Below are 25667 nucleotides of genomic sequence, written 5' to 3' on the forward strand. Positions count from 1 at the left end.
TTACTAATATTAGCCCAAAAATGGCACAGTGTGAACATGTTTTAGAAACCTAAACCTCACCTTTACTAAAATGAGGAGCCTCTTAATAGTCCAAGCATAACAAATTTTAATGCAGCTGTATACACAGAACACTGGCTGTGATCAACTAAATGTGTATGACACTGTAAATGACATATTGTACCTCAGAATAGCCCTTAAAGTCAGACTAATGATAAGTTTAACAGAGAAACTAATTGGAGAGACCTAACTTGAGTCTGAAAATAAAATTTGAGGATACAATATTAATGCCATGTATCAGTTTGTTTTTGATAAGATATTGTGTGAACTTTCAAAAAACATGATGCATCAATATGACATAATTCTTTAAATTATTCTCATCCAAGATGCTGTTTGTGTTTATATTGTTATAGAAGAGTGCTATGCTCTTGAGTACGACAAAGCTAAATATAATTTTGCTGTAAAAAGTTGCAGGTAACCATCTACCCTGTATATTAAACTGGGGCACCAGCATGCTCATTCCAGCTCTCAGGAAACAGCTCTGTGATAAATGGTTGACAGAATTAGCCTGCTTGCATACCATTTGTACCTGAAATAAATGTTTGGTCTTGGAACCCCTAGAGGTTACTTCATCATCTCTCCAGCTACAATTTTTTTCTTTTCCTCTCCTCTCTGGCTAACTGACCATAGTGTATGTTATCAAATCAGACATTAACTTTTACCATTTTAATGACTGAAAACAAACTAGGAATTCTTCCATTTTACCGCTTTTCTAACTATTTCTAAAATACTTTGCTGCATTTAAATATGAAGAAGATTTTCTATATAAAATAAATGGTGGTGTTGTAGTAAAGACATTCAGAAATACAATTGTGTTTCCTAACCAAAATGGATTAACACAGAATATACAGGTTTATAAATACAAATGTAAGGAGAAATGGATTAAGTGACTTCTTAAAGTACTTTTATCAAATGATAGTATAATCATATAATATACATTTTGCATACTTCTGTTATTTTACTTAACTCCATTTTGCGGTTTAAGTCTAAAGTTCCATTATTACTCTCAAGCTCAAATGTACCTTACTGTGATATTTACATAGTAACATGTAGCAAAAAGAATAAGGACAACAGTGATATTCAAATAAATGTGTTGAAGACAAATAAGAATTATTTTACAAGATTTACCTCTCTTGTGGAACAGCAAACCAATATTCAGGCTGTTTCCCCCTTCTTATATAATGCTGCATTGGCACACTGCTAAGACCTGCAAAACTCTTCCTCATAGGTTTCCCCACTTTAAAACAAAGGAACATGGGAGGATTTTTGCTTGTCTGCTCCTTTGAAGGTATCATATCTAAAGAAAGGTAAGGGCTCATTAGTCACAGACATAAAACTATAATTATTCCAGAGGATTACATAAAAAGTTGGAAAACCATGGAAACTTTAGGTTATATTTTAGATGCTATCTAGATTACAACAAATCTAGAAAACAACAACTGAGCTAAACTCAAATTCAATACTGGGACCCTACTATGGTAACAAGCTTTTCTGATCAAATCAGTTTCTTAATTAGAAATTAGTCCCATTTTTAAATTAATTGGTCACTCTGTGAGAAAACAGTATCAGTTTCCCAAAATGGTCAATTTCATTTATCTGAGAATTGTGAATAAGTCGGGACTTGATTTTATTGTATAATTGCTGGTATTTTACAATGTCAGTCATAAAGGTCGAATGCGGAAAACTCACGCTATTGGTCCGAGAGAGTAACCACAGATCACACTGCCTTTTTTTTCAATGTGACTGTGGCAATGTGCTGTATCAGAGTGTGCTCCTAACCTCTTTCTCTCTCTCTCTATTGTGCCTATGTGACCACACGGTAATACCCGAACTATTCTGAAGCAACATTTGCACCAATTTGTGTTTTTTGTATCTCACACTCTCATACACCTTTATTGTAAGAGCATCCTTTATCTACGATGGAGCGTTCGATCAGAAGAAAATATGAAGCTGGTTTTAAATTAAACGTCGTTGAAGTAGTGAAAGAAACTGGTAACTGCACTGCTGCAACAAAATTTGTGTCTGAGAAACTGACGAGATTAGCGGAGGCATGAAGATGTAAAAAAAAAAAAGTGTCGCAAAAATGTGGCGTATAAGTCAGGGTCTGATGTTATGATCGATTTTTCAAGTTTTAAGAGCCAACTTATATGTGAGTACAGAAAAAAAAGATTGACATATTGTGCATACAAGAGACTAAATAGAAGTGGAGTAAGTCCAGGTGGATCGGAGGTGGATTCAAATTGTTCTATCATGGTGTGGATGGGAGGGATTATTCTAAAGGAGCAGTATGTCAAGAGTGTTTTGGAGATGAAAAAAGGGTGCCAGGCAGAGTAATGATTATGAAGCCGAAAACTGAAGGTGTGATGATGAATGTTGTTAGTGCATATGCCCTGCAAGTTGGGTGTTCGATGGACGAGAAAGAAGATTTCTGGAGTGAGTTGGATGAGGTAATGGGCAGTGCACCCAAGGGACAGAAAGTGGTGACTGGAGCGGATTTCATTGGACAGGTTGTTGAAGGGAGCAGAGAAGATGAGGAGGTGATGGGTAGGTATAGTGTCAAGGAGAGGAATGAAGAAGGATTGAGGATAGTGGATTTGGCAAGAAGAATGGGCATGGCTGTGGTGAATACGTATTTTAAGAAGATGTAGGAACAGAGGGTGACGTACAAGAGTGGAGGAAGATGCACACAGGTAGATTATATCCTATGCAGAAGAGTCAATCTGAAGGAGATTGAAGACTGCAAAGTGGTGGCAGGGGAAAGTGTAGTTAGGCAGCATAGGCTGGTGGTCTGTAGGATGATGTTGGAGATCAAGAAAAAGAGGAGGAGAGGGAGTGCAGAGCAAAGGATCAAATGGTAAAAGCTGAAAAAGGAAGACTGCAAGATTGAGTTTAGGGAGGAGATAAGACAGGCACTGGGTGGCAGTAAAGAGTTACCAGACAGCTGGGCAACTGCAGCAGAAGTAGTAAGAATGACAGCAAGAAGGGTACTTAGCATGACATCTGGACAGAGGAAAGAGGAAAAGGAAACCTGGTGGTGGAATGGGGAAGTACAGGAGATTATACAGAGGAAGAGGATGGCGAAGAAGTGGGATAGTCAGAGAGATGCAGAATGTAGATAAGAGTACAAGGAAATACAGCACAAGGTGAAGAGAGAGGTGGCGAAGCCTAAAGAAAAGGTGTATGATGAGATGCATGAGAGGTTGGATACTAAGGAGGGAGAAAAGGACCTGTACCGATTGGCTGGACAGAGGGACTGAGCTGGGAAACGTGCAGCAGGTTAGGGTGATAAAGGATAAAGATGGAAATGTACTCACAAGTAAGGAGAGTGTGTTGAGCAGATGGAAAGAATACTTTGAGAGGCTGATGAATGAAGAGAATGAGAGAGAGAAGGTTGTATGATGTAGAGATAGTGAGTCAGGAAGTGTAAAGAATTAGAAAGAAGGATGTAAGGACAGCTATGAAGAAGATGAAGAATGGGAAGGCCATCGGTCCAGATGATATACCTGTGGAAGCATGGAAGTGTTTAGGAGAAATAGCAGTGGAGTTTTTACCCGATTGTTTAATGGAATCTTGGAAAGTGACAGGATGCATGAGGAGTGGAAAAGTGCCCTGGTGCTGAATTTTAAGAATAAGGGAGATGTGCAGAGCTGTAATAACTACAGAGGGATAAAATTGATGAGACACAGCATGAAGCTATGGGAAAGAGTAGTGGAAGCTAGGTTAAGAAGGGAGGTGATGATTAGTGGGCAGCAATATAGTTTCATGCCAGGAAAAGAGCACCACAGATGTAATGTTTGCTCTGTGGGTTTTGATGGAAAAGTATAGAGAAGCCCAGAAGGAGTTGCATTGCGTCTTTTTGGACCTGGAGAAAGCATATGACAGGGTCCATCAAGAGAAGTTGTGGTATTGTATGAGGAAGTTGGGAGTGGCAGAGAAGTACGTAAGAGTTGTACAAGATATGTACAAGGGAAGTGTGACAGTGCTGAAAACTGCAGTAGGAGTGATGGATGCATTCAACATGGAGGTGGGATTACATCAAGGATTGGCTCTCTTATTTGCAATGGTGATGGACAGGTTGACAGACGAGATTAGACAGGAGTCCCCATGGACTATGATGTTTGCTGATGACAATGTGATCTGTAGCGAGAGTAGGTTATCAGGTCGTGGAGACCCTGGAGAGTTGGAGCTTTTCTCTGGAGGGGGAGGAATGAAGGTCAGTAGGAACAAGACAGAATACATGTGTGTGAATGACAGAGAGGTCAGAGGAATGGTGAGGATGCATGGAGTAGAAATGGTGAAAGTGAATGAGTTTAAATACTTGGGATCAACAATTCAGAGTAACAGGGATTGTGGAAAAGAGATGAAAAAGAGAGTGCAGGCTGGATGGAATGGGTGGAGAAGAGTGTCAGGAGTGATTTGTGCAGACTGGTATCAGCAAGAGTGAAAGGGAAGGTCTACAGAACAGCAGTGAGACCAGCTATGTTATATGGGTTGGAGATGATGACACTGACCAGAAAACAGAAGACAGAGTTGGAGGTGGCAGAGTCAAAGATGTTAAGATTTGCATTAGGTGTGACAAGGATGGACAGAATTAGAAATGAGTACATTAGAGAGCTAGCTTAGGTTGGAAGGTTGGGAGACAAAGTCAGAGCGGTGAGATTGCGTTGGTTTGGACATGTGCAGAGAAGAGATGCTGGCTATATTGAGAAAAGGATGTTAACGATGTACCTGCCAGGAAAGAGGAAGGCCTATGAGAAGGTTTATGGATATGGTGAGAGAGGACATGCAGGTTGGTGGGTGTAATAGAGCAAGATGCAAAGGACAGGACGATATGGCAACCCTTAATGGGAGCAGCCAACAGAAAAAGATACAGTATATATGGTGAAGTAAAGGATCATCTTAATGAATAATTTACAGATTAATTGGAGCCATGTTTACTAAACACTTTGTAATATGACACAGTGAAAAAATATTGAACTGATGAAAATCCCCACAAACATCTTCTTCCATTAAGAATGAATTTAACATTATCCAAGGACACATCACTTCATGTTCACAAATGTGCTTACCATGACAGTCACAATTGGTATCAATCTAACATGCATGTCTTTGAATTGTGTTAGTGAACTACAGTCAAAAGTGACCTATGCCAGAAATCCCTGTGCTTTCACCAATAACACACATTTTTACATGCAACATCAATTATGCATCAAGCATTCAGTGAAGAAATAAATTCCAGTATATAATCATCTATAACACAGGTTCCTAACCAGCTAATGTTAAATTTTAATTAGTCAACGCAAAAAAAAAGAAAGAAAATTTCACGTATGCTTACGGAGATATATTAGAATGCATTGATAAATTAATAGATAGTGAAGGTTGTACTTTACAAGTGATAATAATTGCTTTCATGCTCTGTTTAATTTAGGTTTGAATGTGCATGAAGTAAAACTAGTTTTTGCATAACTTAATATACTGTACTATTTAAAACACGAGCTGCATTTTAGGCCAGGACCAATGTAGGGCTGAGCAATACAGAGAATTTTCAATTCGATACAATATTTAAGAAACATTAATTTGCAAAAGCCAATTTTGCAGTTGTTGATCACTTCTGGTTTTAGATAACTTTTTTCTGAGCATTAAAAAAAAAAAAGGTGCAAAATATCCACCACTCTTTCTAAGAATAATTACATTGACTCCACCCACATTGTGTGGCGATGGCCAGTGTTTGAATAAAAATGTAGCAAGGATACAAGGAGGATGAGCTTAGAACAGGAGAGTTAGTTCTGTTTCTTGTAAATGATTTGGTTTTATCAGGGATGACAGTTCAAAGCAGTACAAAATTTAAAGATAAATACCATTACTGCATATGAAGAGGTCATCCAAACACATGCAGCTCCTGCATCGTGTCCTTCTGTCTCACTAGTTAAACACATCCCTGCCAAACAAAGTTCCATATAATAAGCAGACATGTAGCAAGTATCAGGAGATAACTGCTCCCATTGCTTAAATATTGCAAAACACACTCTTGCCTTCTTAACTTACACCCAAGAAATACTTTACTTTATAAGTGGTGAGATTACTAACCAGTAATTCACACTAAAAGCAACATGTCTATACAATGTAATACTTCATCTGTCTATTTTACCATCTCTGCTCTCTATGATGAAATGCTTGTAGTTTTCTTTTGTGTGAGTTATTCAATTTTCATGCATCAGTTATGGGGTAAACAGCATTACTGACATTTTTATTTTTATTTTGAGTTTGTACTTTATGTTTAGGAAGTTAATTGAGTGCCCTATTTATAATAATTCTGAATATATAGCATTTTCATATTGCATGAACATTTATAAATATGTTACCCTGGTGATTTTTGAATCTTTTGAGATTATTAGAGGAAGTCAAATATGCAATAATATTACACTAATACTAGAAACATGTACAGTAAACCCTCGTTTATCATGGTTAATCCATTCCAGACTCTGCCGCGATAAATGAATTTCCACCAAGTAGGATTCTTTATTTATAAGTCGAATATTTTCGCAGTTAGAGCATAGAAAACCTGTTTACGGCCTTCTAAATAAATTTTTTAACATTATTAGAGCCCTCTAGACATGAAATAACACCCTTTTGTCATGGAGCACAGTTTAAACTTTTGACTAGACAGAGATGATAGTACCGTCATTGCAGTTACAAATTACTGTATATATCTGAACTTTTAGACTAGCATTTGCCCCAAGACAGTAAAACATGGTGTCCGAAATTTGATTCACAAAGTTGTAGTGGGATTTTAATCTGGTGATGAGGAAAGGGACAGGGAGTGTTGAATCATGTCTACTAAATATTTCTCAGAAGGATTGTGTAAAAACACAATATTAAAGATACAGTATATCCATCTGTAAGAGAGTAACAATAAATATCTTGTGTTTATAACTGCCCAAAATATAAGCACTGCTGTCCTCAAAAAAGTGTTTCTTGTCCCTTAAAATATGGATAGACAGCTGAAACTTTTCTGTTGAGTTAACCCTTCTGTTATTTGATGAGTAGTTGTTTAGTTTCCCCATTGATTAACTCTGTCTTTCTCTTTTCATTGAACCGTTTCATTTATGTTTAGGTGTATGATCTTTAACACAGGAGTGACAGAGTGTGACTGACAGACTGGCTGCACTACATAAAAAGCACTGAGCCAGCATTTGACACGAATGCTGAAGGGAGTGTGTACAAAACAGAAAGCCAGAGAACCCCAACATACCTGTGTTTATTTTATACAGATTTATTTTTGTCCACAACATAATTTTTATTATTGTAAAATATTTCAAATTTCTGTGAATTTATGGATACGACAGATTATTGTCCTTGCAAGCTCAATGATTTACAGTGCCAAAGATACTTACTGCACCAATGACCAGTTACAAAGTAAGAAGATAGTATATTATACCTTACTTTCACAATGCATGTTTAATTATATGATGGGTTTTTATGCTTGCTAAAATGGCTTAACTGAAGATGAAGCAAACAAAAAATATGTTAAAAGGTCCTTAGTAAACACCTTAGTATCACCAAACAGAGGACCACAGCAGTAAATGCCACACAATCTTTGTAAATTGTAGCATAAAGTGGAGGGTGTAAGTGGTGGTTTAGGGAAAAAAGGGAAAAAAAGTTCATGAGTTACACAGTTAAACAACCCTCCTTTAAGTAGGTAGAAGGCACAATTGAACACAATACACTATATGGAAATATAATTTTATGGAAACAAATTCCATGTTACACAACCCGATTACTTTAGTGTGAATTCATATATTATTTAAACACGCATAACACTTATTTGCCTAAATGCTGATATTTATTAAAATTTAGAGTATATTAAAACAAACAAATCCATTTCAGCGCTTTGTTCTATCTTATAGACCCAAGAAATTTCATAAATGAAAGGAGACCATTCAGTCCAGCAAGCTCGCTTGTTTAGTTAATTGCTAAGCTGTTCCTGTATCTCAAGATTCAAGAGTATTTATTGTCATTTCATCCATATACATTAGTACAACATACAGTGAAACAAAACAACGTTCCTCCAGGACCATGGTGCTACATAGAACACAGGACAATGAAGAATCCATAACACATAACAAAGATAATATATAACAAGGTGCATGCGAGTCAAATGTGCAAACATGTGCAACATTGCAGAGCAGAACACATATATCAGATATCAGATCGGTCCATGAATGTTGAGGAATCTGACTGCTTGGGGGGAAAAAACTGCTACACATTTTGTTGGTAAGGGCCCGAATGCTTCGGTACCTTTTTCCCAAAGGCAGGAGTGTAAACAGTGAGTGTGAAGGGTGTATTGGGTCATTCACAATGTTGTTTGCTTTGTGGATGTAGTGTATGGTGTAAATTTTCATGATGGAAGGAAGAGAGACGCCGATGATCTTTTCAGCTGTCTTCACTATCTGTTGTAGGGCTTTACGATCCCAGACCATGCAATTTCCAAACCAGAAAGTGATGCAGTTGCTCAGGATGCTTTCTATGGTTCCTCTGTAGAATGCTGTTAGAATACCTGGTGGAAGATGGGCTTTTCTCAGTCTGTGCAGGAAGTAGAGCCGCTGCTGGACTTTCTTGGCTAAAGAGATGGTATTGTACGACCAGGTGAGGTTCTTTGCCAGGTGGACACCCAGGAATTTGGTGCTATTAATGACCTCCACAGTTAAGCCGTCAATGTTCACTGGCAGATGGTCACTCTTAGTCTTCCTAAAGTCAACAATCTCCTTTGTTTTGTCTACATTCAGAGACAGGTTATTGACTTTACACCAGGCCGCTAACCGCTGCACCTCCTCTCTGTATGCTGACTCATTGTTGTTGCTGATGAGACACACCACAGTTGTGTCATTGGCGAATTTTATAATGTGATTAGAGCTGTGCGTTGATGCACAGTCATGAGTCAGCAGTGTTAACAATAATGGACTGAGCACACAGCCTTGTGGGGCTCCAGTGCTAAGTGTCGTGGTTCTGGAGACCAGTGGCGACTGCTCTAAGACTACAAGGGAAGCTCCGCTTCCTCTATTATGTCAGAAAATAAATGCTCATATATGCACTGTCGCATTTATACTGGTGTTAATAAAAGTGCACTAGAACGTGTTCAACTTCATGACTAGCTCGTTCAGAATCAGGTATTTATTGTACATACATTTCCATGCAGCACAGCGCGTTAAACCCTCCTGAAGCCCAGCTTCACTGGAGCTCTATGGGCAAGCACAGTGGAGCTTTTTTCACTGCAGAAAAGCTGGACAGTAATTGGATAAATGCACCAAAATCGTCACTTCCAGGGAAGCTCAGCTTCTTATTATTGTTAAGTGGCAGTCCTAGCTGGTGAACATTGTCAGTACCACAATTAACTGGGGACCAATCAGCTGAAGCTGGAACCTCACATTCGTTTTCGATCACTTGTATCAAAATCGGAGTCCGACATGTCATAATCCAGTTCAGAGAGAATAGGCAAAACGTCGCCCGTGGAGTATTTTGCATTACGCATTTGCATTGATCTCTGGCCAGATGTCAGTCCCATTTCTGCTGTTGTTTGTGCCTTGCTATTCATGCAAGCCCAGGAAATCTCAGTCAAACCAATGAATCTACTTTCCTTTTAGCAATGAGAGTCCAACTAAAAGATAATAGTTGGTTTTGTTACAGTTGACATCCGATTACCATCGTCAACTCCTCCTTTTGACAAAAGTCGACATCAGCCCCGAAAGAGTTAAAGTAGCCCGTGGAAGGGGAAACTAGCCATCTAGCAAGCTGTGCATAATGGCAGACGGTGCTAATATTGTTGACCTGCTTTTGGCTAAACCATTAAGTAGTCTTCCTTACGAGGAGAGACTCAGAATTAAACGGCAGGGCAGACCAACGCCCAAGATTGATCTGGTGCAAAAACCAGGAAAAAATAACAGGTCTTTTCAGCTCTCCTGGTATGACAAGGTGAACTGGCTGACTGGAAGTGCTATGTCAAAGAAAATGTACTGTTGGCCATGCCTATTGACGAAACCTTCTCAGGGAATGGGATGTGTTTGGTCAAACGTGGGTTTTGGGGATCTGGGTAACTGACAGGGCATACAAAAGGCATGCAAAGTGCAAAGAACATGTGAGTTCACGTGCAAGGTTAAGTTCTCTGAGCAGGGTCAGCGTTGAACATGTAATCAATGAAGGTCTTCGCATTCAGGTGGCAAAACATAATGAAACAGTAAAAAAAAAAACAGGGCCTTCCTAAACTGTTTAATTGATGTGACTTCCTTGCTTGGCCGTCAGGAGCTGGCATTCAGGAGGCATGATGAGAGTAGTGAATCAGCAAATAAGGGGAATTACAGGGAATTTACAGAAACATCAGCTAAATATGACTCTGTCTTGGCCACACAATTTCAGTCATCAGCTGTGTTTTCTGGTATGTCCCACTCAATCCAAAATGTCTTGATCTCTGCTCTCGCAGCCACTGTTTCTGATCATATAAAAGGTGAAATTCAGACTGCTCCTTTTTTTGCATGGCAGGTGGATGAAGCAACTGACATATCTTGCCATGCCCAACTGTCTGTCATTGTTAGATATGTGGAAAGTGCAGGTAAAATTCAAGAGTGCTTCATTAGATTTTTGGATGTGTCAGGGGGTTGAGATGTTCAGTTTGTGTTTGAAGTTTTAAACGATAACATGCAGGGCTACAGTTTTAGAGAAAAACTTGTGGCACAAACCTACGATGGGGCTGCTTGTCTTTGCTTCATCTCTCAATGGCCTACAGGCCAAAGTTAAAGTAATAACCCCTAGTGCAGTGTTTGTGCATTGCTATGCACACAGACTGAACCTGGTGTTGTCTCAGGGTGGTAAATGCTTGCCCGAGTCAAGAATATTTTTTGCATCTCTCTCTGGGTTCACCACATTTTTTTCCAAAGTCCACAAAAACGATGTCTTTTCTTGAGTCTGCAGGGTCTTCAAGATTGCCCAGAAACGCTCCTACTCGATGGAATTTCATACCACGGATTATGATGGCCTCCTGCAGACTTTTGACAAGATTACCCAGGATGAGAGCATGGATGATGACACATTAGATGCTGCCAAAGGCTTCATAATGAAACTGGAGGATTTTGAGTTTGTGTTCATGTTGTACACATATGAACAAATATTCTCTGAGACAGATGTTGTCTTTGATATTGTCCAGCAAAGGGCTATGGATGTTCTTTACTGCAAAAAAAGAACTGGGTCTCTCCTTGCTTTTGTCAAGAAGTTTAGGTCAGAGGAGACTTATCAAGCAGTTTATGCAAAAGCAGCAAATCTCACATCAGACCCTCTAGATGAACCTATTAGAAAGAGGCGTCTGTCACAATTACAGGATCCCCAGGACCGCTACAGAAATTTGTGCATGGCCATCCTAGACAATCTCATGGAGCAGATTTCTCAGCGTTTTTCAAATTTGGAAAGCATGAGCTTCTTAGAATTAGTCAATCCAGGGACATTTGATGAAATGAGACATGTGTTTCCAGAGGAGGCATTTGAAAGTGTGCTGAAAAGTTATGGCCATTTCTTTGACTCAGGGAGACTGAGATCTGAACTTCAAGTACTATATTCAGACCATGACTTACAGGGGAGCAGGGGTAAGCTGTGTGATTTCTTGGTGTTTTTTAAAGACAAGGAGTTGGATAGTGCAATGCCTCAGCTATACAAGCTGTTGTCGTTAGTGGCAACAATTGGAGCTACATCAGTAGGTGTAGAGAGGAGCTTCTCCTGTTTAAAACAGGTCAAGTCATACACCCACAACACGATGGGCCAAGATCGTTTGAGCAACCTTGCTCTCCTGGCCATTGAGAGGAAACTGTATAGTCCCTGGAAAAGACGGCCAATTGATACGACAGGGTCACAGACCATTTTCTGCAAAGGAACGGAGCTAGCAGCCGCCACTGCTGGAGATGTTATTTCCAATCCTGACTGACTGAGGTCTCTCAGTCAGGAAAGTCCAGAATCCAGTTACAGAGGGAGGTGTTCAGTCCCAGCAGGCTCAGCTTTTCTGTCAGCTGCTGAGGAATAGTCGATTTGAATGCGGAGCTGAAGTCGATAAACAGCATTCAAACTTATGTGTCCTTATTGTCCAGATGAGCAAGAGCCAGATGGAGAGTGGTGGCTATTGCATCATCTGTTGAACGGTTCCGGCGATAAGCAAACTGCAGGGGGTCCAGTGAGGGGGGCAGCATGGTTTTGATGTGCCTCATGACAAACTTCTCAAAGCACTTCATGATAATGGGAGTGAGTGCAACGGGACAGTAGTCATTGAGGTTGGACACTTGTGACTTTTTTTGGCACGGGAACTATGGTGGTGGTTCTGAAGCAGGTTGGGACAATGGCGGTACTCAGGGAGATGTTGAAGATGTCAGTAAAAATGTCTGCCAGCTGGTCTGCACATTCCCTTAGTACTCTGCCAGGAATATTGTCTATTCCTGCAGCCTTCCGTGGGTTGACTCTTCGTAGAATATTTCTCACATCGGCCACAATCAGACTTAATGCTTGGTCGCTAGGACGTTGTTGTTTTGTGCTTCAAACCATGCATAGAATTTATTCAGCACATCTGGAAGGGAGGCGTCACTGTCACAGGTGGGTGGTGTTGTCCTGTAATTAGTGATAGCCTGGATGCCTTTCCACATGCTCTGTGGGTCTTTGTTATATAGAAAAAGTCCCTGGATTCTCTGGGTGTGTGCGCACTTTGCCGATGTGTTAGCGAGGGATAGTTTGACCCTCGCTGTTCTCAGGGCGATTTCGTACTGGATCTTCAGTAGCACATGCACTTCCTTTGTATTCCAGGGTTTCTGGTTGGGGAGTGCAGTGATGTACTTGGAGATAGTAACGTCATCAATGCACTTATAGATGTAGCTAGGAATTGATGACGTATACTGCTCCAAGTTGATACTGTCATGGTTGGTTGCAGCCTCTCTAAACATGTCCCAGTCAGTGCACTCAAAACAGTCCTGAAGAGCAGAGATGGCTTCTGCTGGCCAGGTTCTCACCTGCTTCAGAACTGGTTTGGTGCGACTGACGAGCAGTCTGTATGTTGGAATTAACATGACTGAAATGTGATCTGAGTTTCCAAAGTGGGGGCAGGGCTCTGCCCAGTACACGGCAGGAATGTTTGTACAAATAAGATCTCATCCAGATATTTCTTGAAGGTTGTCACAGTTTTAGCTTCAACTGCATGTCTCTGTAGTTTGTTGCAGATTCTCTTCGCATAAATAAGTGTTTTGTGCATTCAGTCTTAAATGCACTTCCTCTTTATTTCCATTGATGTCCTCAAGAATATGATTCACTATTCAGCTAAAATAATTCTTCCAGATCTACTTTTATTACTGCCTTTGTGGATTTTGAAGACCTGTTGGTCCTCACATAGTCTCCACTGCTCATGATTAAACAGGATTCATTCTTACAGTCTGTCAGAGTATGAAAAGCCCTTAAGTCCTGGAGATGCACCTATAAGCTTTCCTCTGTACAGCTACAAGTGCTGCTATGTATTTTCCTAACTTGGTGGTCTGAACTGCACACTGTACTCCAGATGCAGTTTTACTAGTGCATTATATAGCCTGAGCACATCATCTCTTGATTTATAATTAATGTTTTTTAAAATAACTTAACATTTTAATTGCTTCTGTACATTACTTAGATTATGAAAATATGTTACCAACATTTTCAAATGATAAAAGGTCTTATGGGGAATCATTAGTGCAACTGGGTGCACAAAGCAAAAATGTAATTTTAAAATTCATAAAGTTCTATACGGTGACTACAGGTTTAAAGAAATGACAACTGCAGTTTTCACCACTACAAGAATCTGTAAATCCAAAGCAAGTAGGTCTACACTACTGTAAATGATTGACTTTCAAATTGTAAAATAGGGCTGCTTAACAAAAAGGCAGTTTAGTACTGAACTTTAAAGATCTCCTGTTTTTAAACTATTTCTGCTAATTCAAAAATTTTACAAGTGCAGTATTTTTTGTTATGCAATATTTTAACAGAAATTTATGCAATTTTGTTTCACTTAGCCATATGATCCTTTAAATGGTGCAGAACTCTTTTTACATCCCAGAACATGCAGGTTAGGGTTAACTGGAAACTCTAAATTTTCCCAGTGTGCACTGTAATGGACTGAAACTCCCTAAAAAGTACATAGCCATCTTGCACTCAACATTTCTAGCATAAGCAATAGTTCCTCACAAGCCTTAATAAAATGCCAGTCCTACACAGGGCACTTCCACAGTCAACAAAGTAAGGAAATTTACAGCTAAGCAAGTTAGAAAATTAATGGATAAATGAAGGAAACTGATAAAACTAAGGCTTTAATAATGTAAATTTAATGACATTTCATTATGAATCTGACATCTCACTTATCAATAAAAACATCCTTATAAATTGTATAAACGGATTTTAAATTTATGAATGATCTCCTAATGTAATTGCAAACCTGAGTGCAGGCTCATCTCAATTGCATTTTGGACAAGCTTCAAACTTGGGAAAGGTCACACGGCCATTGAGGGGTTGTGAAAGCGACCTTGTGCTACTAGCACTGCAATCCTAAACACCTAAGCAGTTCCGTTTCACCCTACCGGAACAGCTTTCTATCCAAAGAAGGAGAGGCTGAAGACATAAAGCAAGAATAAAAAGCAAAGCACAATGGATTCAGAACTGCCCAGCCATTCACTATAATGGGGACTGTTTGATCACTTTCAAATAAAATGGGAAAAAGGACAGCTCTTCTAGAAAATCACAGCATTCAACAACTGTGGCATTTTGTGTATTATGGACAGCTAACTTAAACCTGATATATTCCTGACTCTTAATTCTGAATATATTTCACCCAATACAATCAGAGGGAGACCAGTTATGTAGTGGAAGAAAGGCAGAAGGGGAGCTGGTTATCTTTGAGAATGAGTAATGGTGTATAAGGGAGCAGAGTGCCATTTAAATTTTAACTTGTAATAGAGATAATTAACTTCTGAGTGTAAGAACTCCCCATTATTAACAATGCATCATGATCATCCTCCCTAAGACACGCAATCATTAAGTAACAGAAGTGTGTCAAGGCTACTTCATACCTATTGCATTATAAACCTTTATAATGCCCCATTGGAACTGCTTTCTTATTAGTCAGAAGCTTCTTTCCTCTATTTTATTTATAAAGTATATGTATTTTTTTTGTTTGAGAAATGGTGAAAATTACTTTTTTTAATAAGCCTTATTTCAGGTAGGTTCTTTACAGAAGCACAGCTTGTAATTAAGAGAAGGATTTTATTTTCTTTTATGTTATATGTACGATGGAAAATATTTCTGTAAAGATTTTTTCAGTATGCATTTAAGGAAATTTTATTTATTTTAGTCCTTTTATGGTCACTGAATAATAAGCCTACAGGATTTCATATTGTTAAAAAAAATTAAAATTTAAACACCTGTGGCCTAGAGTTTAATTAGAAAAATACACTTTAATATAGGACATAAGGCTTCTATGTGTTCGGTTATGCAGGAGCTCAGTGTAAAAAGTTTTTTTTTAAAGGGATAAAGGAAAAAAATAATCTGTATCTGAATTGGTTGAACAAGTAACATGAAATTTGTGATCAGTATCGGCCTTAAAAAAAACGATCAGAAAAAATTAAAGAAAAAAAAGCAGCTTACCTTCAATTGGGCCTTGAATCTTTTTAAGTAATGAGGATTTCAATTCAGATTCATTATCAATTTCTTTTTCTGATGAAGAAACAAGGAGATGGTCCACTTCATTTAATGTATCACATAAACCATTCTGGGCTGAGACTTCTAGGGTGGTTTTGGCAAACTGCTGTACATCTTTACTGAGTTCTGAGGCTTTATCCCGAATCAGAGATTTGTTTAAGATAGGGTTGTTATTACACCTATCTGAAACTACCTTGTCTTTTGGATCAGTGTTTGACTTTTCCAATATACTTGTTTCTTCTGGCAAACTATTTTCCTTTAATAATATTTGTTCTGTATTTTTTGAATCATTTATAATTTCCTCAGTTTTCTCCTGCTTCTTGAAAAGTTCATTCTCAGCTTTGGCTCCTTTTACTTCCATAAATGTAGAGGGGGATACAGGAATATGCTGAATATCAACTACTGCATCCAGTGAGATGGCCAAGTCTTTTTTTACTTGTAAAACATCAGGTTTACAATCTGTCTTATGATCATTAATCACTTTAGTTTGCTGGTGCAAAGGAGTTCCCAACACTGTGAAATCTTCCTCTGAAGGTGACATTTTTACGCTGATGTCTGTTTCTCCTAAGCATGTCAGTTGCTTTTCTTTACTCTTAGCTTTAAATCGGCTAAAAGGATTGATGTCTTGTTCAGACGATAGATCCTCCCATTCTCCTGGCCTGTATAAGGGACAAAGATCCTTTGGTAGATCGCTGTCAGCAAAGAAATGACGAATGTGGATGGTTGGGGGGGGGAAAAAAAAACAACAAAAAAAAAAACATAAAAAGAAAAAAAAAAACAAAATGTGAAAACTGAAAATAATTAACTTAAAAATAAAATGAAGGAAATTAAATTTATGACTTGAACCAAATAATCAGTAAAGTTATGAAAAAATTAAATTGAAAAATGCAATACATTGTGTACAATCCAGACAAATTAATCAATAAATTGACCCATTCCAGCTTTGGAAATGTGTTCCGAAAGAAGAATTTAAGAAGCGGTATACATTAGAAGAACAAATTAAATAGAGTGAAAACACAAGTTGTCCTCAGACACAGCCAGATTGTAATTTTTACATTTCTGCTCTCATTGCCTTGTTATTTATAACACGCTGATTTGAAGGGACAGCATATTTTTATGCATGGTCCAAGCACCTCTTAGATACTCAAAATCACTTTTCTTTAGGATTTTCTTCTTTTTCTTTTTTTCATGGAGGAATCACTCCAGAAAATACTGTCACATTCTCAGCATACATTATGCTTATATGTTATAAGTTATACATAACAAATTTCTTTTTTTTTTTTTAAACAAATGAATCTACTGGACTGTGAATCAAGTGTCTAAGATTGGTTACATACAATTGTAATGGATGACTGCATATACTGTATTATAGGATATATGCACTTTATGCCACTCAAATGCAAGGTGCAAACAACACAAAATTATTTATTCAAACCTAGTGTGATTTAAAAGACAACAATTAAAATAAAATATATATTTTCTGCGACTGGAAAGAATATGAACTACAGGGAAAAATCCATATAAAAAGGCAAAGAAAAACTATTATTAAGTTTGATTCAAAGATTACTCAATTTGCATTTTTGGTTGTGTATTATGATATAAAAGTAGGCACATGAAGTTATTTACACTGAATTAAATGTGTCTTTTATGAAATAAACTTTGATGCAACACAAAGGTTAGAGTAAAAGTTGGTTAAGAACCATACAAAACAGTGCACCACATCAGTAAGTGAGTAAACAAATGCGTTTCTATTCATGACAGTTTTCTCAGTAATTCCTTCAAAATAAATAAATAAATAAAAAAGCATGAACTTGAAAATTAACAATCAGTAAAAGTTCTGTTTCTAGTGCATATTTTCCTCAATTGCTATGAAAGCTTAAAAAGTATATACTCCTGAATGAAACACAAAAACTGCATTATTCTACTGACACGAAAGAAAATAACTTTACAAACAGAAAAGGTATGATTACCTAAAGGAGAAAGCTGAAATATTTTGTGCTGTTCGCTTAGAATAGTGTGTCAAAGACAAGCATTATTTTATAACAATGAAATAAAAATGTGAAAGTCTTACGATGGTAGAGCATCTTTAATCTTCATATGTGAAATGTCATTGTATAGAGCAATAGAGACCACTTCTTCCATTGGGCAGATAAGACCATACTCTTCGCAGCCATTTTCTATCACCAGCGGATCCGATTTATGAGGATCAAACATAATATTGTTTGGTGTGACAATCATCACTCCACCGACCACTCCCTTGAAAGAAAATAAATAAATAAATCTATATTATTAATTGTGGAAAGGTTAGATCCACTAACTAGACAGGTTCAGTAAGGTAGGAGTAACTATCCTTGTTGAAAGGCACATAGACAGACCAGTATAAATCAAACTGAAAAACATAATAAAGCTACACTGAACGATGGCTAGCCAAGATTTTGCAGCCTCCTTCTAAGAAGTCTGATTGAGATAATGTGTGGAAAATGTCGGGTCTGTGGAGGCATGACATTTTCAACACACTCAGTTATTCAAATTATCAATATTTTAATGTCTGTTTTTTGTCTTTTAATAAAGCTAGAGCATAAGAAGGTTTTCAGAAGAGACAGAGACTACTTTTGCTGAAGGTTTGCTTCCTTAAGTTTAAACCACACTCCACATAATAAAAGCAACACTTTATTTTATACTTTACATTTTACAGGATGCAGAAAATATTGTTCGATTTACCAAGTTTCAGATCATCAGCTTCATATAAAACAGACAAAAAATACAATACATTATAACCTTAATATTCAGTTAAGTTTTAAATGTATCACTGTTCATCTCTTCATTGATTACTTGATTAATTAACATTGACAGCACTACTCAGTCACTGCATTTAAGTTCATTACATACATACAGTAAATAATTATAAAACTTAAACATGGCTACTGTTTGCTCACATAAAACTCTCACTTACCACACTATGTTATAGTGTCACAGTTTTAAAGGCATTGCAATTTGTTTTCATGCTCTGTATGTATTGTGTTGCATTCTTCTTATGTTGCTGTAAACTATTAAACAGCAGCATAAACTAGATTAAAAATGGCAGAGAATACAGAACTGTCAGTTTAGCTCTTCCTTTGTTCAGGCATATGTATTGTTTTATTATAATCTGGTTGCTCGACCAGTTTTTTTTACTTGAACTTCTCTGCAGTTTGTTCTCATTGAGCACACCCCTAAAACAACAATAGTAGGTGCACAATGTAGTTTTGTAACGGATGCTAACTATATCCTCTTCTACTCCATCTCACTCCTAGTCATTTATAGCAGTCACTCTCTTAATCCATCCAACAAATGTCAGCAGTTGTACATTCATTTAGAAAGTAGTTTTGGTTAATGTTACTATAATATCCAGCTTCAGAACTTAATGTAATAAGCACAGGATGAGAAATTGTGATTCAAAACTTTCAGTTTAGCCATTGGTCACTTGGGCATATTAATTTATCTATAACAATTGGGCTGCTTCTCAACCCCCGTGCTCAAAAATAAATGTCCATTGCGATTTGGGCTACTGGGAATGCGTCACAAACCGCCACCATGATACACTTAAAGTAACTTTGCTTCAGACAAAACCCTTTACTTCTATTCCAGCCTGAAATACCTACCCTGACAAGGACAACTGCTTAACTATACATCACTATATACAGAAAGTTCTTGTGCTGTACTCATGCCATCAGTCTGCTTGTCGTTACGCTATCTGCAAGGCTGAGTGGTTATTAAGAATAAATAGCTTAGGGTCTCAACTTTGAAAAGCTGGATTTGAATGTGGTTATTTTTCACCTAAACATATAGGATTCTAAAAATTTTTCCTCCAATTCATAGTCATGGTCAGCTGGAGCCTGTCCCAGCAAGACTGGGTACAAGATATGAAACAACTCTGAGCAGTTCATAAAACAACTCAGCTACAATAACACTAGGACAAATTAGAAAGGACAATTAAACCCAATATACTAATTTTTTGGATGTCAGACGAAAACACACACATACAACTGGATGTTGGATTTTAAATCGGTGCATTTGATCAAATAAACACAAAAATTCCATGAAAATGGTTCTTTAGTTGTAGTTTGGAATGATCAAGTTGTATTACAAGAGGCCTAACCAAGTTTGGCTCTAACTGTTCAAGTTAGGCATGATGCCTACAATGAACAAGAACCCCATAAGGGGTTGCTTCCAGGACAGACTCTTCCTAAAAAGACCCTTGAACTTGATTAACTGGGTATGAGAACTTAATGTTATGATGTCCTGTACTGTTATATCTGCCATCGATCCATTCTTTGTTGTTACATGTTACAACTGTGGTCTTTTTTCTGCCTATTAACTGATTTTATGGTATACTGTACTTCAGTTTATATACAGGCTACTGATTTTACAATCAAGTTAGAGCTAGTCTCCATTTATATATGATATTGTATTATATTATTGTTTACTCTGTAATGAGTTGCATGTTATTTATGGCACTACTGAAAAACAGATTGTTACAAATATACTGAACACTACTAGATTAAACAAATAAAAAGGGAGATCAAAGCCCTTTAGAAAATAAGTCTAAATAACACCAATTAATTAGATGGAATATGAGTGTAATGCCCTGTAACCAATGTTTATTCAATTCAGGACAGGCTTCCACCAGGACACCATATTAATTACCAAGTAAATATTAGGAGAGTGCAACACCAGATTATAAGAATCAATTCTTAAACATTGTCCACAGGTCAGTAAACTGACAAATCAAAATGCAAACTGTTTGTATGGTTGCTTGGGAAATGGACCATTTATTTTTTGCAAAAAAGTGGGTGGAAAATGCATATTCAGCACCTTTTAAAAACACAACATAAATACATGCAGCAACCAGGAAGTGAATACACAAACAAGGTCATAACCTGCAGGGAATGCTTGTACAGAAGAATCAGTATTGAAGGAGGTAGGTCCCCTTCAAAATTTGGCTATAAAAAAAGAGCAAATAAAGGATGGACACGGCCAGCAGACTGACTGGTAGTAAGTGGAAAAAGCTGATCTATCTTTCAATTTTAAAATTCAAAGTGTGTAACATCAATGATTTATTAATAATTCAAATCAATCCCAAATTAATAACTAAAGGGTGAAAGTCTGAAAAAAACATTTCTGATAGATGCTACATAAAGGTATACAAATAAATTCATTTTTACAACACATTCTACACTTAATTTTAATATAATAATTATGTATCAACTGAATTTCAATACATGTTACCAATTATTTTTCATCAGAAGTAAAAAATTTAAAGTCGGTATTATGATTAATACTGAGACACTTGACACACCTTCCCATCTGTGATGTATCTGCAGCTCATTTTTAAGAACTTCACAGTAAGGGGCTCTTCCTCTTCTGATGCAGAAGACAGCAATCTGTGAATGGGTTTTAATGACGTTCTTGCCAATTCTGCATCCTGAAATAATAATAAATAAATATATATATAGATTATATATATACATATATATACATATACATATACATATACATATACACACACACACAGGTAATCCCCAAGTTACGGACATCCGACCTACAAACATATTAACGGAGCCGCAGCTGTGACGCGTGCGCCTCAGTAACTGCCGCACCGTCATCTTCGGCCTGGGGACGCTGCAAGCAGTAGCTGGATGGAGGCTGGAGAGGGGTGATTTCACTGCTCGCGCAGTGTAATGTCCCTCAGGCGGCTCCCGGCAGCAAGAGATTTCACTGCCTGCACACCACACACGGCTGCCCCATTCATTATCGGTGGGCGGCTGGTGATGCTGCAAAAAGTGACCCGGTTGTGGCTGAACGGAGGCCACTGAGGGTGAATGGGGCAGCAGGAGGTAGCATTGTAGTGTGCCTCGGATGGCTGCCTGTTGAATGTGGTGGTGGGGTGGGCGATTCACTACACACCTTTCACCGCACCGTGTTTGTTCTCGGTGAGTGGACGCAGCAGGCATAATACTGTAGTGGAGGTGACTGTGAGGTGGGCTGTTGATGAACCACCCCTCGCCACCCCCATTCATTCTGAATAGCAAGCCTGCATGTACTGTTATACACATAGCAGAAAGTTGTCTCTTGTCAGTACATCAGACGTGTTGATGAGGGGTGCCTTCCTGCTGTGATAGTGTGTACAGTGCTGTGTAGAAGAGCTCATCTTAACCTTTTGTCTTCACCCATCAAGAATGTCTCTGAAACACAAATCTGATTCAAGTGCTGGTGATACAATAAAGAAGAGAAAAACCATCACCATTGAAAATAAAAGCAGAAATAATAAAAAGGTCAGAGAGGGGTGAAACTCCATCATTCATTGGCAGAGCACTTGGTTACAGTCAGTTAACAATAGCATTTATTAAAATAATGTACCTGTTTTGACTTACATACAAATTCAACTTAAGTACAAACCTACAGTCCCTATCTCGTACGTAGACCGGTGCTTGCACGTTATCATGCAGTACACCGTTACTGGTGTGTGTGCATATATCTATACTAAAAAAAGGCAAAGCCCTCACTCACTCATCACTAATTCTCCAACTTCCCGTGTAGGTAGAAGGCTGAAATTTGGCATGCTCATTCCTTACAGCTCACTTACAAAAGTTGGGCAGGTTTAATTTCAAATTTACGCGTAATGGTCATAACTGGAATCTATTTTTCTCCATATACTGTAATGGAGTTGAGCTCGATGGCTGTGGGGGCGGAGTTTCATGTGACATCATCCCGCCTCCCACGTAATCACGTTTGTAATGGAGTTAAAATTGCTGGTGAAGGGCTGTGCTTATGCAAATTCCGAGACTGTGTTTGTGGGGGATTGACAGTTAAGGTGGGTGGGGAAGTGACGTCATCATCTCCCTCCCATTCACCTCATTTGCTCTGAGCTGCGCTCCAGCTAACGCGGTCTTCTGGAAGCAACTTGTCACGCTGCCACCAAATACTCACAGAAAAATCCACAAGTTAATACACACGCTGTCTCTAGAGGTTCTCCACACTCAATGCATTCCTCGCGTCCCCTTTATACCCTCTGATCTCCCATTTCAATTCAGATGCCTCCAATTTCCAGTAAGGCTCTGCTGCAATGACAAATAATAAGTCTCAGGCACAGACCCTACAAAAGCAAGCCATTGATTTCAGGCAAGATTGCTTTTCTCCTGGACAACTATACTGTATGTTGCATTCTCAAGAGTGAGCTCGTGCAGCTTTGTCATATTACAACCGAGTGCAGCCAGAAACTTTTAAGTGCCGGGTCTTAGCTAACATTAAATTAAGCCGTGGACATCGTAACATCACACATGAGATCAGCTCACGTGAACTTACTGAATGCAGTACAGTGATCATTTCTATGCATCAAACCTGTTAAAAACGCATTACACAATTGACAAGGTGATGGATTTATATGTCGCTCGCTTATAAAAGAGCGGAGAAGCTGTTTAAAGGCTGCTTCACAAAAAACAGCGGATCTAATATGGGCAGGCAGTCAGCTAAAGAAGGGAATCAATAAATATCTATATAATCGTAATAAACGAGCAAAAATAACGCATAAGCCGCTGGATTAAATAAAGGAAATGGGTACCTGAACAGTAAAGTAAGTTTCAATAGCTACACAATAACTATAAGAATCGTAATAAACGAACAATAAAACAGTACAGAACTGCGGCGGGAGAAACGATGGCCTTATATGGCGTTCGCTTATAAAGCAGAGGAGAATCTGTGTGAAGGCAGCTACACAAAAAACAGCAGAGCCACACTCAATGTATTCCTGGCATCACCGTTATACCCTCTGATCTCCCATTTCAATTCAAATGCCTCAAATTTCCATAAGGCTCTGCTTCGCTGATGACAATTAATTACTCTCAGGGACACACCCTACAAAAGGTTGCATTGATTTGAGGCAACATTGCTTTCCTCCTGGACAAAACTATATGTTGCATTCTCAAAAAGTTATATATACAGTATACAGTGGTGTGAAAACTATTTGCCCCCTTCCTGATTTCTTATTCTTTTGCATGTTTGTCACACAAAATGTTTCTGATCATCAAACACATTTAACCATTAGTCAAATATAACACAAGTAAACACAAAATGCAGTTTTTAAATGATTGTTTTTATTATTTAGGGAGAAAAAATCCAAACCTACATGGCCCTGTGTGAAAAAGTAATTGCCCCCTTGTTAAAAAATAAGGTATCACACCTGAGTTCAATTTCCGTAGCCATCCCCAGGCCTGATTACTGCCACACCTGTTTCAATCAAGAAATCACTTAAATAGGAGCTGCCTGACACAGAGAAGTAGACCAAAAGCACCTCAAAAGCTAGACATCATGCCAAGATCCAAAGAAATTCAGGAACAAATGCGAACAGAAGTAATTGAGATCTATCAGTCTGGTAAAGGTTATAAAGCCATCTCTAAAGCTTTGCGACTCCAGCAAACCACAGTGAGAGCCATTATTCACAAATGGCAAAAACATGGAACAGTGGTGAACCTTCCCAGGAGTGGCCGGCCGACCAAAATTACCCCAAGAGCGTAGAGACGACTCATCCGAGAAGTCACAAAAGACCCCAGGACAACGTCTAAAGAACTGCAGGCCTCACTTGCCTCAATTAAGGTCAGTGTTCACGACTCCACCATAAGAAAGAGACTGGGCAAAAACGGCCTGCATGGCAGATTTCCAAGACGCAAACCACTGTTAAGCAAAAAGAACATTAGGGCTCGTCTCAATTTGGCTAAGAAACATCTCAATGATTGCCAAGACTTTTGGGAAAATACCTTGTGGACTGATGAGACAAAAGTTAAACTTTTTGGAAGGCAAATATCCCGTTAAATCTGGCGTAAAAGGAACACAGCATTTCAGAAAAAGAACATCATACCAACAGTAAAATATGGTGGTGGTAGTGTGATGGTCTGGGATTGTTTTGCTGCTTCAGGACCTGGAAGGCTTGCTGTGATAGATGGAACCATGAATTCTACGGTCTACCAAAAAATCCTGAAGGAGAATGTCCGGCCATCTGTTCGTCAACCTCAAGCTGAAGCGATCTTGGGTGCTGCAACAGGACAATGACCCAAAACACACCAGCAATTCCACCTCTGAATGGCTGAAGAAAAACAAAATGAAGACTTTGGAGTGGCCTAGTCAAAGTCCTGACCTGTATCCAATTGAGATGCTATGGCATGACCTTAAAAGGCGGTTCATGCTAGAAAACCTCAAATAAAGCTGAATTACAACAATTCTGCAAAGATGAGTGGGCCAAAATTCCTCCAGAACGCTGTAAAGACTCAAACACTGCAAGTTATTACTGCTAAGGGTGGCACTTGATTGGTTCAGGGGCATTACTGCTTCACACAGGGCCATGTAGGTTTGGATTTTTTTTTCTCCCTAAATAATAAAAACCATCATTTAAGAACTGCATTCTGTGTTTACTTGTGTTATATTTGACTAATGGTTAAATGTGTTTGATGATCAGAAACATTTTGTGTGACAAACATGCAAAATAAGAAATCAGGAAGGGGGCAAATAGTTTTTCACACCACTGTATTTCTGTCGACCAAATAAAAATTACTTATATTTAAAATTTAAATAGAACTTGAACAGATACGATAGTTCATAATACCCACGCAGCACTAAGTGCACGTAAGAGCAGGAGTCATCCGTTTTAACAAGCAGCGTATTGCACTTATTCCAAAGCAGACATATACCGAGGTACCACTGTGTGTGTGTGTGTGTATATATATATATATATATATATATATATATATATACACACACACACACACACATATATATATATATATATATATATATATATATATATATATATATATATATATATATATATATATATATATATATATATA

At 38.2% G+C, this 25667-nt stretch overlaps 1 protein-coding gene across 6 annotated transcripts in view; it reads right to left on the reverse strand.

The window, feature by feature from the left end:
* Positions 1–25667, reverse strand: part of LOC120525496 (nuclear receptor coactivator 7-like) — a 179874-nt gene that overhangs the window by 36964 nt on the left and 117243 nt on the right. For 5 of the 6 annotated variants that reach the window (XM_039747841.1, XM_039747842.1, XM_039747840.1 and 2 more), the window contains 4 exons: positions 21128–21253; positions 17861–18045; positions 15736–16481; positions 1186–1354 (listed from right to left, as the gene is read on the reverse strand). In XM_039747841.1, the coding sequence (XP_039603775.1) occupies positions 1186–1354; positions 15736–16481; positions 17861–18045; positions 21128–21253 (1226 nt within the window). The remainder of the gene's footprint in view (positions 1–1185; positions 1355–15735; positions 16482–17860; positions 18046–21127; positions 21254–25667) is intronic. The other variant, XM_039747844.1, reaches the window with a different exon arrangement.

This window comes from Polypterus senegalus, chromosome 3 (assembly GCF_016835505.1).
Source record: "Polypterus senegalus isolate Bchr_013 chromosome 3, ASM1683550v1, whole genome shotgun sequence".
Taxonomy (NCBI): domain Eukaryota; kingdom Metazoa; phylum Chordata; class Cladistia; order Polypteriformes; family Polypteridae; genus Polypterus; species Polypterus senegalus.